The sequence below is a fragment of the Ailuropoda melanoleuca genome, chromosome 14 (assembly GCF_002007445.2).
Source record: "Ailuropoda melanoleuca isolate Jingjing chromosome 14, ASM200744v2, whole genome shotgun sequence".
Classification (NCBI taxonomy): Eukaryota; Metazoa; Chordata; class Mammalia; order Carnivora; family Ursidae; genus Ailuropoda; species Ailuropoda melanoleuca.
In genome coordinates this window covers 39,252,362-39,265,406 of record NC_048231.1, presented here as the reverse complement: position 1 = coordinate 39,265,406, position 13,045 = coordinate 39,252,362, and the positions used below count along the sequence as shown (strand labels likewise).

Here is a 13,045-nt window from a genome sequence, read left to right as displayed (position 1 = left end):
TGAGGGACCCAGAGCTGACCCCAGAAGCAGGTTCTAGCCTACAGTGTCATGTGGGAGACCTTGTCCGCCTTTCTGGCCCTAACTCACGCTGCTCCATGCCCTGTTCCGTATTCCAGTTCCATCCAAATATACTTTCTGGAACACACACACACACACACACACACACACACACACACTCCAACACTAAACTTCAATGCCAAAGATTACCTAATAGTGAGCTAAAACCTAAGGGACTGGGATGCCTGGCTGGCTCAGTCGGTTAAGTGTCTATCTTCGGCTCAGGTCACGATCTTGGGGTCCTGGGATCAAGCCCCTCGTTGGGCTCCGCACTCAGCGAGGAGTCTGCTTCTCCCTCTCCCTCAGCCCCTCCCCCTGCGTGTGCATTCTCTCTCTTTCTCTCTCTCTCAAATAAATAAATAAAATCTTGGGGGGAAAAAACGTAAGGGGCTGGCAAAACTACTCTATAGTGTTAGAGATCAGAAGAGTAGTTGCCTGGGAGAGGAATACTAATTGGGAGCCAATACAACAGAGTCTACTAGACTGCTGAAAACGTTCTATATCTCGATCTAGGTGATTACACAGGTGTATACATACACTAATTCATCAAATTGTATATTTGAGATTTGTATACTTCATGTAAATTGCACTTCATAAAAAGTGAGATTACAAGGTAAAACAGAGAAAACCTGAAAAGTCTGCTCTAATTTGAACTTGTTGAGATGTGTCTGATGACCCAGAATATGGTCTCAGCGAGTGTTCCATGTTCACTTAGAGCTCATCCTCAGTGGCTGTAAGGTGGAACATTCTGTAAAAGTCAATCAGACAGTGTTGGCTGATGACACCACTCAGCTCTTCTATATTCTTGTTGATTTTCTGTCAACTCCTTCTACCGCTGAAAGAGGACTGTTGAAGTCTCCAACTAGAATCGTCGATTTCTCTATTTCTCCTTTCAGTTATGACAGTTTTTGCTTCGTATACTGCAGAGCTATGTTGTTAAAATGCACACACACTGAAGACTGCTGTGTCAATTCTTGGCTAACTGGCCCTTTTACCATTACATAATGGCTCTCTTTTTCCTTAGTTATTTCTTTGCTCAAAATACTTTGACATTAATATAGCCACTCCAACTTTCTTGTAATTAGCATTTACATGACACCTCTCTTTCCATCCTTTAATTTACACCTATCTGTATCATGAAGTTTGAATTTTCTTTTTTTTTTTTTTTTAAAGATTTTATTTATTTATTTGACAGAGATAGAGACAGCCAGAGAGAGGGAACACAAGCAGGGGGAGTGGGAGAGGAAGAAGCAGGCTCCCAGCGGAGGAGCCCGATGTGGGACTCCATCCCATAACGCCGGGATCACGCCCTGAGCCGAAGGCAGATGCTTAACCGCTGTGCCACCCAGGCGCCCCTGAAGTTTGAATTTTCTTATGGAAAACATATAGTTTGTTCATGATTTTTTCTCTATTCCAGTAACTTCTTTTAACTGATATTTATAGATCATTTCCATTTAATCTAATTATTGATGTGTTTTAATTAGGTCTATCATTTTCCATCTGTTCCTTCTGTTTTTCCTTCTTCTGTTTCCCCTTTCTTGTTTTCCTGTGAGTTGTTTGAACATTTTAAAAAATTCTCTCTTGTTTACAGCAATTTTTACTATACCATGTTGTATAGGGTTTTTTAGTGGTTGCTCTAGGGATTACAATTTTATGTATTTAACTTTTCAAAATCTATTTAGACTCAATATTTTACCTCTTCAGGTAGAATGCAGAAAACTTATCACTATATAGTTCCCTTAATCTCCCCTCTTATATTACAAACAATGCTGTAGTTTTTGCTGTCAAATTACTTTAAAGAACTCAAGAGGAGAGAAACAGCCTATCCTATTTACCCAGATATTTACTATTATGCTTCCTTCATTACTAACGTTCCAAGTCTCCTTCTGGTATCATTTCCCTTTTGTCTAAAGAACTTCCTGACACAATTATTTTGGAGCAGACCTCCTCCTAACAAATCCCCTTAGTTTTCTTTCAGCTGAGAACATTTTTATTTCACGTTCTTTCCTGATAGATATTTTCACTAGGCAAAGAATTCTAAATTGACAAGTCTTTTCTTTCAGTACTTTAAAAATGTTATACCACTATCTTCTAGCCTCTGTGCTTTCTGAGGAGAAATCTTCAATCATTCAAATCATTATTCCCTACAAGTAATGTGTCATTTTTCTGTGGCTACTTTTAATATTTTTCTTTGTTTTTAACAGTTTAATTATGATGTATCTGGGTAGGGCTTTCTTTGGTTTATACTGTTATGGGTTTGCTGACAGATTCATAAGCAGTCCTTGTTAACTATTTGTAGTATTTGAGAAGTTTCAGATATATTAATTCATAACTATATTTTCAAAGATTAACTATGAAATGGTCTTAAATGTTTGGAGAATTTAATCAGTTAAATGCATGCGCTAATAAGCAAAAATAGAAATAGCAATAGTTTTTATACAAGAACATTAATATAAACTCTAGAGGCAATGTACCCAAGTTCAGACAATGGTGCTACCACTTACTGAATGCCTGACTTGGGTAAGTTACTTAACTCTCCATGCTTGAGTTGTCTCCCTGGTAAAATGAGTATGATAAAATAATATCTGGCTCATAGAGTTTTTGCAAGGATGAAATGAGTTAATATACGCAAAAGTTTAGAATAATTCCTGGCATATAGTTAGTGCTATATGCATGCTAGCCATTTCTGTTATTTTAAATTGAGTATAAAGGCTTAAGAAAAACTTTTTTTAAGACAGAGAGAGTGCATGCACAAGCGCAAGTAGTATGGAGGGCAGAAGGAGAGGGAGAGAGAGAATCTTAAGCAGTCTCCACGCCCAGCATGGAGCCCTACGTGGGGGCTTGATCTCACAGCCCTGGGATGGTGACCTGAGCCAAAGTCAAGAGTCAGACACTTAACTGACTGAGCCACCCAGGTGCTCCAAGAAAAACTAACTTTTTAAATTAAAACTTTAATTAAGTTGAATATTTATTAAAATACAGATGTTTGTAAGCATTTCACTTAAACACAAAAGCCTTGTCTTGGTCCATAAAAGCCTACTAACCACAGACAGAGCAGAGACCCACAGGCCATGAGGGAGGAGCCACAGTTCAGTTACCTTTGAGTTTCTCACAAAAGCCACGAACTCAATAAACCACAGATATTGACTAAGTGGGTGAACTCAATGATGCTCCGTCAATACTTGGTGCCTACCAGCATCTACAATACACAGACATGGCAGGCCTGAAGTCAAGCAACAGGGAACAGAGGTTAGCTGGGATCCCAACGGCAGTGCTCTCCAGAATGATCTTATTTAAGACGCACCTGTTCTAGCAGCCAGCCGATATTGATACTCATCTTTTTTTTTAATAATAATTTCAGCAGAAAAACTAGAGATTTAACTGAGTCAGTCAAGGTACTTTGAGAAACAAAATATGTAAAAGAAAATACCTACTTCCAAAGGTTTCTATTACATGTTAAACACTAAAATGTTTTCTTTTAAAGTGATGCTAGATTTTTGGAGGCAGGGGAAAAAAAGTTAAAAAAAATAATTTTAGTTATATTCCACTTCAATTAAAGATGGTTTTAAAGTATTGTTTGGGTGAGATACTAAGGCCAAATCCGAAGTAAATCACCCCATCCTAGAACACACGAGCATGTCAAATGCTAGCCACGATGCCTGCGTGCTGAGAAGTAAAGAAAGCAAGACTCACCTCGAAGTTGTACTTCTTCATCTGGTTGAAGCGCCTGCAGTACAGGTAGAGCATGCCGGTGCTGCTGCCCACCGCGATGTAGTCCCCGCTGGCATCGAGAGCGGTGAGGTAGACCGCAAGAGAGCGGAAACCCTTCTGGACCTTTGCGGGGATGGCACTGAGGAGATAGTACAAGGGGCAGAACTCTCTGAATGTAACAGGCTCTGACATCGATGCCATGGCCAAGGTTTTCACAGATGATCTTCGGGCAGGAAAAGGAATGTTTACTTGGCATCTGGGGAAGCCTGGGGGCTAAAGAACAAGGCATTATAATTCTTTCGATGTCTAGTCGTCGAAAAAAGAGAAGTCATGTTTAACATTGGGATCAAGGAACTTGCAGGTGGGTAAAAATTATAGGTGGAGCTTAACTGAATGGAGAAAGTAAACCAGTTTCATTAAGATCACTTTGAGCATTTTAATTCAAGGGGCACCTCAATAGGTACTGGCCCCTGTAATTTACATCGTGCTAAGTACTATGGAGGAATGGAAAGAAAATTAAACACAGTTCTTATTCTCAAGTAGTTTATGAACTAGCCAGGCAGGCAAAAGAAACGGTGAAGATACATAAAACCACATGTGATTAGTGCTATCTGTGGGTCCTGATGAGGAGAGGGAGGGAGCAAGGTAGAAAGTCTTCACTGGAAACATCCTGAACTATGAAGCCCACTAGGAAGGATGGAATGTGGAAAAGAGAAATATTAAAGACACTGTACCAGAACAATGAACCAATCCTGATGGAGAAACACCCTCACTGGGTTGAGACAACAGAGAAACACGTCCCCCAGCTGGATGCCAGCAGCTGCTTGATGCCCAGAGCCTCAGTTACACAAGTGTTCCACAGTGAGACCAATACCTCCTGGCACTCTGAATTCAAAGCTTCCCTCGATAAAGGTACTCAGTCCTCACACAGCACGTTGTAATTTATGATGTGCTCAGTCACTCGTTCAATCCTTACCCTACCTATAAGATCAGTGGTGTCATCCCCAACTTTGAAAGGAAGGTACTAAGGACCCAAGGGCCACAAGACTTGCCCAAGACCACACAGCCAAACCTGAATCTAGGTCTTCTCCCTCCAGGTCCTGGGCCTTTCCAATCCCATAGTCACAGCTGACAGACAAGCAGCAGCTACAGGTGGGTGCTCTGTTCCTGATTAGAGCTGGAGGGGTATTTTACTCCTTCGGTTCCATGAAGACTTTTAAGACCCTCTAGTAAAAACTTGTTGGGATGCTGGATTTGTGGTCTGTTGGAACTGTGTGTTTTATACTTCTATAGAGTTGACCGACCAACTTCCAAGTTCTGTTATAATAAAACTCCCACCCAATTCATTCTCACCCACAGGCCCTTGCATTGGCTGTTCCTTCTACCTGGAATGCTCTTTCTCCAAATGTCCCTCAGATTTTGCTTCTTCTCAGCATGTAGGTCTCTGCTAAAATGTCCCCTTCGCCACAAGGTCCCACCTGCCCACCGCCTGTGTGGGCTTCCCACCACTACCATTGAGCACTCTCTATTCCCCCCTCCCTGCTTTACTTTCTCACATATCCTTTTTCTTTGCTGTTGACAGGCGATCTCTGATTGACCCCTGCTACTATCACTGGTCTGTAAGGCCCACAGGAATAGGACCCACATTTGCTCCACTCACCCCTGTAGCCCCCAGCACCTAGAAAAGGATCAGGCATATCACAGGCACTCAGTAAGTATTTACTGAATAGATAAATGAGTTATATGAAAGGAAAATTTGCAAGGAAGGAATGAGTGACAAGAATGAAAACCAGCAAAATATCATCTTTTCTTCAATATGACCCCAATTCGATGCTGGATCTATAATGGCATATCCAGTGTTCCAAGTGTTTTTAGACTCCTGTTTTGTTTGATAATCACAACAGTCAATACAGTGAAGCAAACAGGGTAACTCATGAGAGCTCTCCTAAAGGTAATAAGAAGATCATATCCCTCGATATGAAGGAGAAGAAAACTCACTAATACACCCTCTTGTAGCAGAGGCTGAAGCTCTGGGAGATTCAGGAATTTGCCCAAGCTCCCATAGCTTTACATGCCTAGTGCAAAAGGCATCTGGATGGTGAGTGCTGGTTCTGTGCATACGGCAGCACAGCTCATAAACTTGGGACTTTTAAAGAGCAAGAGCAATCTTTGGTCTACGCCAGTACTCCAGAAAGGTGGGCACGGCCTGCGTGGTGCAGGAATCAAATGAAAATGAAATGGCTTTTAGGCAAACTCAAGTGAGAACAGTTGCTGACAGGCACCGTGGGAAAGGAGGTAGGTCATTTAAGGACATGGGACACGAACACCAAGACAGTAACAAGAGCAGCAGTAATGGTAACAGCTAATGATGTTACATCACAAAACTACCCTTAGCACAATAACTCGTGAAATCCTCACAAAAAATCCTAGGAGGTTGGGACCACTGTTATCTCCATTTTATAGATGAGGAAGGTACTCCCATTTCAACAATCTTCTTTCCATCTTCAAGTATAAGGGCAGCATAGGAGCAGGAAAGGCTTTATTTCCTCAATGGGTCTGTGCATGCGAACACATTGATAAGCCATAATTTACATAATGTTTTCAAAAAGAAATCTTCTTTTACAACAGTTATAAATGTTTACTGTCAAAAAACTGGAATACAGGGGCGCCTGGGTGGCACAGCGGTTAAGCATCTGCCTTCGGCTCAGGGAGTGATCCCGGCGTTATGGGATCGAGCCCCACATCAGGCTCCTCTGCTATGAGCCTGCTTCTTCCTCTCCCACTCCCTCTGCTTGTGTTCCCTCTCTCACTGGCTGTCTCTGTCAAATAAATAAATAAAACCTTTAAAAAAAAAAACAAAACAAAACTGGAATACAGAAAATTACAAAGAACTAAATAAATGCCACTCATAATCCCCTTGTAGAGATATGCTATACATACAAATAGCCACACACTCGTGTGCAGACACACACTTAATAAATCACAAGCATTTGCCATGTCATTCAATATTCCCCTAGAACATGATTCTTAATGACTCTATAGAAAAACTGCAGAGGACACACCGTATACATAAACCAAAATTTTCCTAACCAAAATGTCTTAATTTCTGCTTTAGTAGACAAGATCTCCTAGGAAGCAAGTGGAAATACTAAGCACTTCACAAATGTCAGCTGGTAATATTTCCTCCTTTAAAAGTCATTTTCCACAAAGTAGCTTTGTCAAATTATGACATTTACATCTTAAAAATTAATTCACTTGATTTGATACTATTCACTGATAGCTCCATAATCTCCATACAGGAGGGGATTTGAGACTGCAGTCTGGTTAGAAGAGGGCCGAGGATTTACCTTGAAACTCACTTGCAGGGAGGCACACTATTCTAATTCGGATTACATGTTTATCTGTGGTGGCTTAGGAGGTATTAATGGATAATATGGAAGGTCAGAGTCCCTGGAATCATCTCTTGGCACAATTAATGATAATACTATCAACTTCAAAAATGTATAAGGATCCCTCCCTCACTTGCCAGGTCCCAGCAGGGATTAAAAATTATCATACTTCTGTGGCAGATAATGGGCAGTATAATCAAATTTTGAGTCAATTTTTCGAGCTAAAATCCTAGCATTCATCCCTGACTTCTCCCTCTCCTTCACCCTTACAACAGCCCCTCACCTCATTCCATTTGCTATATCTCCTAACCTACCTTTCACCTGGCCCCTTCTCACCATCTCTGTGGCCATGCCCAAGATGAAGCCATCACACATCTCACCTGAAGCTCTTCAACATTCTTCTAATGACTGCTCTCCTGCTTCCACATCTGACCTATAGAAGCTGTGCTCATACACACAGAAAGAATTCTGTGACTTCATCAAAATTAAAAACTTCTGTGCTCCAAAAAACACCACCAAGACACTGAAAAGACAACTCACAGAGTTGGGAAAAATATTTGTTAATCACATATCTGATACAGCATTTGTACCCAGAATATATAAAGAACTCTTAAACCTCAATAATAAAAAAACAATTCTTAACTGGGCAAAGGATCTGAATAGACATTTCTCCAAAGAAGACATAAAAATGGCCAATAAACACAGTAAAGATGCTCACCATCATTAATCATCAGGGAAATGCAAAATAAAACCACAATGAGCTATCACTTTAAATACTAAGACCGCTATAATAAAAAAAAACAGATATGTATTAACAAGAATGCAAAGAAACTGAAATCCTCATACACTGCTGGTAGAAAATAAAATGATGATGCAGCCACTATGAAAAAGTCTAGCAGTTAAACACAGAGTTACCACGTGACCCAGCAACTGTACTCCTAGGTGTATATCCAGAAGAAATGCAATCATACATCTACACAAAAATATTATGAAGGTAATAATATTAAAGGTAAAAAGTACTGTCCATCACTTGTTCATCAAATCATCCATCAAAACAAAATAACAGTATAACCATACAATGGAATGTTAATCAACAATAAAAAGGAATGAAGTTCTGATACATGGTACAACATCATGAACCTTGAAAACATGCTAAGTGAAAGACACCAGACACACAAAACCACATATTGATTCCATTTATACAAAATGCTAAGAAAAAGCAAACCTATACAAACAGAAAGTAAATCAGTGACTGCCTAGGGTTAGAAGATGGGAGTAGGGGTGAGGGTGACTGCTAAATGGTATGGGGTTTAAGACTGATGACAAAGTTCTAAAATTGATTGTATTGATGGTTACATATCTCTATGATATACTAAAAACCATTGAATTTACACTTAAAATGGGTAAATTATATAGTATGTAAACTATATCTCAAACTTTTATAAAAAAGAACAAACAGTTGTCCAAAACCCATTTATTCTAAAAACTTCCGTAAACTAGGAATAGAGGGGAATTTCCTCAACCTGACAAGGAATATCTACAAAAAGCAATAGCTAACATCATACTTAATGGTGAGACACTTAAAGCTTCCCCAGGAAGATCAAGTACAAGTGAAGGACCTCCCCACATCACCTCTCCTTTTCAACATCATACTGGAAGTTCCAGCTAACGCAATTAGACAAGAAAAAGAAATAAAGAGTATACATTTTAGGAAGGAAGAAATAAAACTTTGTTTGCAGATAACACGATCATCTATGTAGAACGTCTGAAAGAATCAACAAAAAACTCCTGACAGTAATAAGCAATTATAGCAAGGTTACAATAGAACTTAACATATAAAAGTTAACTGCTTTCCTATATAGCAGCTATGAACATATGGAATTTGAAATTAATAACACAATTCCATTTACATTAGCATTCCCCAAATTGAAATACATATATATATATAAATCTAACAAAATATGTGTAAGATCAATATGAAGAAAACTACAAAACTCTCATGAACAAGATCAGAGAACTAAATAAATGGAAAGACATCCCATGTTCATAGACAGGAAGATACCCTATTGTCCAGATGTTAATTCTTCCCAATTTGCTCTACACATTCGATGCAATCCCAATCAAAATTCCAGGCAAATTATTTTGTGGATATCAACAAAACTATTTTAAAGTTTTATAGAGAGTCAAAGAACCAGAATAGCCAACACAATATTGAAGGAGAAGAACAAAGCTGGAGGACTGATACTACCCAACTGCCAAACATATTATAAAGCTACAGTAATCAAGACAGTGTGGTATTGGCAAAAGGACAAATAAATCAACAGAACAAAATAGAGAACCCAGAAATAGACTCACACAAATATAGTTAACTGATCCCTGACAAAGGAGCAAAGGCAATAAATGGAGCAGTGACAGTCTTTTCAACAAATGGTGCTGGAACAACTGGACATCCACGTGTAAAAAAAAAAAAAGGAATCTAGACACAGACTTTACACCCTTCACAAAAATTAACTCAAAATGGATCATAGGCTTAAATGTAAAACACAAAACTATAAAACTCCTACAAGTAAACATGGGAGAGGGGCACCTGCGTGGCTTAGTCAGTTAAGTGTCTGCCTTCGGTCATGATCCTGGGGTCCTGGGATTGAATCCTGTGTCGGACTCCCTGCTCAGTGGGGAGCCTACTTCTCCCTTTCCCTCTGCCGTTCCCCCTGCTTGTGCTCTCTCACTCGCTCTCTCACTCTCACTCTCAAATAAATAGAATCTTAAAAAAAAAAGACAACAAAAGCAAAAACATGGATGACTTTGAGTATGGTGATGATATTTTACATACAACACCAAAGACATGATCCATGAAAGAAATAATTGATAAGCTAGACTTCATTAAAACTAAAAAGCTCTGCAAAAGACAATCTCAAGGGAATAAGAAGACAAGCCAGACTGGGAGAAAATATTTGCAAAAGACACATTTGACAAAGAGCTGTTACCCAAAATATACAAAGAACTCTTAAAACTCAACAATAAGAAACAACCCAATTAAAAAATGGGCCAAAGACCTAGTAGACACCTAGCCAGAGAAGATATACAGATGGCAAATAAGCATATGACAAGGTGTTCTATATCATGTCATCAGGGAAATGCAAATTAAAATGAGATACATGCCTATTAGAATAGCCAAAATCCCGAACACTGACAACACCAACACTGACAACACCAAAATCCCCAACACCGACTCTCATTCATTGCTGGTGGGTATATGAAATGATACAGTCACTTTGGAAGACAATTTGGTGTTTTGTTTGCTCTTTTACAAAACTAAACATAACCTGGGGTACCTAGCTGGCACAGTCTGTAGAGCATGCAACTCTTGATTTTGGGGTTGTGAGTTCAAGCCCCATACTGGACACAGAACCTACTTTAAAAAAAAACAAAACAAAACAACTAAACTAAACATAATCTTATCATGCAGCAATTACATTCCTTGGTATTTATCCAAAGGAGTTGAAAATGTATGTTCACATACAAATCTTCACCCAGATATTTATATCAGCTTTATTCATAATTGTCAAAACTTGTAAGCAACTAAGATGTCCTTTAGTAGGTGAATGTATAAATACATTCAGACGTTGGAATGTTATTCAGCATTAAAAAGACATGGGCTATTAAATCATGAGAGAGAGGAACCTTAAATGCACATTACTAAGCGAAAGAAGCCAATCTGAAATGGCTACATCATGTATTATTCCAACAATGTTAACATTCTGGAAAAGGCAAAACTATGGAGACAGTAGATCATCAACGGCTGACAGGGGTTGTGGGGGGAGGGGAAGGGATGAATAAACTGAATAAACAAAAGCACAGATTTTTAGGGCAGTGAAAATACTGACACCATAATGACAGACACATGTCATGATACATTTGTTCAAACCCACACGATGTACACGTCCAAAAGTGAGCCCTAAAGTAAATGACGGACTCTGGTTGATTATGATGTGTCAATGTAGGTTCATCAATTGTAACAAACGTTCTAATGCTGACACTGGGGGAGGCCTTGAATGTGTAGGGGCGGGAGCATATAAGAAATGTGCACCTTCGACTTTGCTGTGAACCTAAAACTGCTCTGAAAAAATAAAGTCTCTCTCTCTTTTTTTTTTAATAAGAGTTCTTTGAAAGAGAAATGGGTGGGTCTCATACTACCCATACTATTCAAAATTCTTCAGGGGTTCCCCAGTTCTCCCAGAAAAACCCAATGCCTCTCAGTGGCCTACATAAGGCTCTGTGCACCCTTCCTGGCTCCCCCCTCACATCCCTGTCCCTCCCCACCTGCCTGCCAAGCTCCTGCTTCACTGACCCATTGTTTCCCTCCTCAGACCTCTATTCCCCCTACTCCAGTGATCTTTCATCTCACCCACAAACCTGGCTTCACAAAGGGCCTCCCTGAGCAGACCGCTTGCAGTCCATCGGCCCCTCCTCCCTGTAATGTCACCTTGTGTACTTCCTTCACATTCTCACCACAAACTTTAGCCCCTTTATTTACTAAGCAGTTTAATGATCACCACTCATGAAAATATAAGCAACAAATGAAAAGCCTGGCACCTAACAATATCTTTGGCACAGAGTAGATATGCAACAAAAATTTGTTGAATGAATAATAAAATGTTAACTTCAGGTCTCACTGCAAAAGAATATTCTCAATCCAATCTTAAAATCAATAATGCCTCCTTAGTCAGAAATATTTCCATTAAAAAGACAAAACACCACTCTGCAACAGTCTTCTAGTCAGGATGCTTCCCTCCCCCGGTGGTACCTACCATCAACCCCCTACACCTGCAAGGGGGTCAGCTGATCTTCATGCTGACTGACAGCACCCTAATGCCCCCTTGGTGGGCAGTTTTTCAAAACTGGAGCAAGGATATCAATACATAGTCTAAATAATTCACTTAGTACTACAGGAACCATGAATTGCAAGAGCAGTCTACAACTCAAATGGTTTGAGGATTGTCTGCAAAATCTCTAGGAAGACAATTAGTATCCCTGTTGTACAATCTATTTTTAAAGTCTGGCTACAACATCTATCATTCTTTTAAGTGTTAAAATCTCGCAGCTGAGCATAATGGGACTGAAGCAGTCATTTATCTTCCAGATGAAATTTTTTTTTTAAGATTTTATTTATTTATTGGACAGAGATAGAGACAGCCAGCGAGAGAGGGAACACAAGCAGGGGGAGTGGGAGAGGAAGAAGCAGGCTCATAGCAGAAGAGCCTGATGTGGGGCTCGATCCCATAACGCCGGGATCACGCCCTGAGCCGAAGGCAGATGCTTAACCGCTGTGCCACCCAGGCGCCCCATTCCAGATGAAATTTTGTCACTTCCCTACGGCCATACCTGTTGGCTGCCTATCCAGTGCACACAGGCTAGCCTGATGAAAGCGTGGAAGGGGAACGTTTTTAAAAAAATGGTCTGGGAGCACCTGGGTGGCGGTCAGTTAAGCATCGGACTCTTGATTGCAGCTCGGGTCGTGATCTCGGGGTGGTGAGATTGAGCCCCGTGTTGGGCTCTGGGCTCAGCATGGAGTCTACTTGAGATTCACTCTCCTCTGCTCCTCCCCCTGCACTCTCCCTCTCTCAAATAAATACATAAATCTTTAGAAAACAAATGGCCTGTATCTCGCTTGATGCCAGGCCACTCTTCCTTCCACACACTCCACACTGCAGCTGCAGTGGACTTCCTGCCACAGTCCCTGAACACGCCATGACCTGTATGTCTTTGCAAAGACCCCCTCTTTCCTTCCTGCTCCCCCCACACCCTGTAAGAACTAGTTCTCCCCTAGGAAACCTTCGCAGACTCCCTCTGACCCTTAGTTGGTCTTTCTCTGCTTTCAGAGAACA

General features: G+C 40.3%; 1 protein-coding gene across 3 annotated transcripts in view; it reads right to left on the bottom strand.

Annotated features, from left to right (window-relative positions):
* TECPR2 (tectonin beta-propeller repeat containing 2) overlaps positions 1-13,045 on the bottom strand; it is a 102,092-nt gene that overhangs the window by 86,739 nt on the left and 2,308 nt on the right. For 2 of the 3 annotated variants that reach the window (XM_034642730.1, XM_019799281.2), the window contains exon 2: positions 3,751-4,041. In XM_034642730.1, the coding sequence (XP_034498621.1) occupies positions 3,751-3,969 (219 nt within the window). In that variant the 5' untranslated portion in view covers positions 3,970-4,041. Of the gene's footprint in view, positions 1-3,750; positions 4,042-7,537; positions 7,681-13,045 lie in introns of all 3 variants that reach the window. The other variant, XM_034642732.1, reaches the window with a different exon arrangement.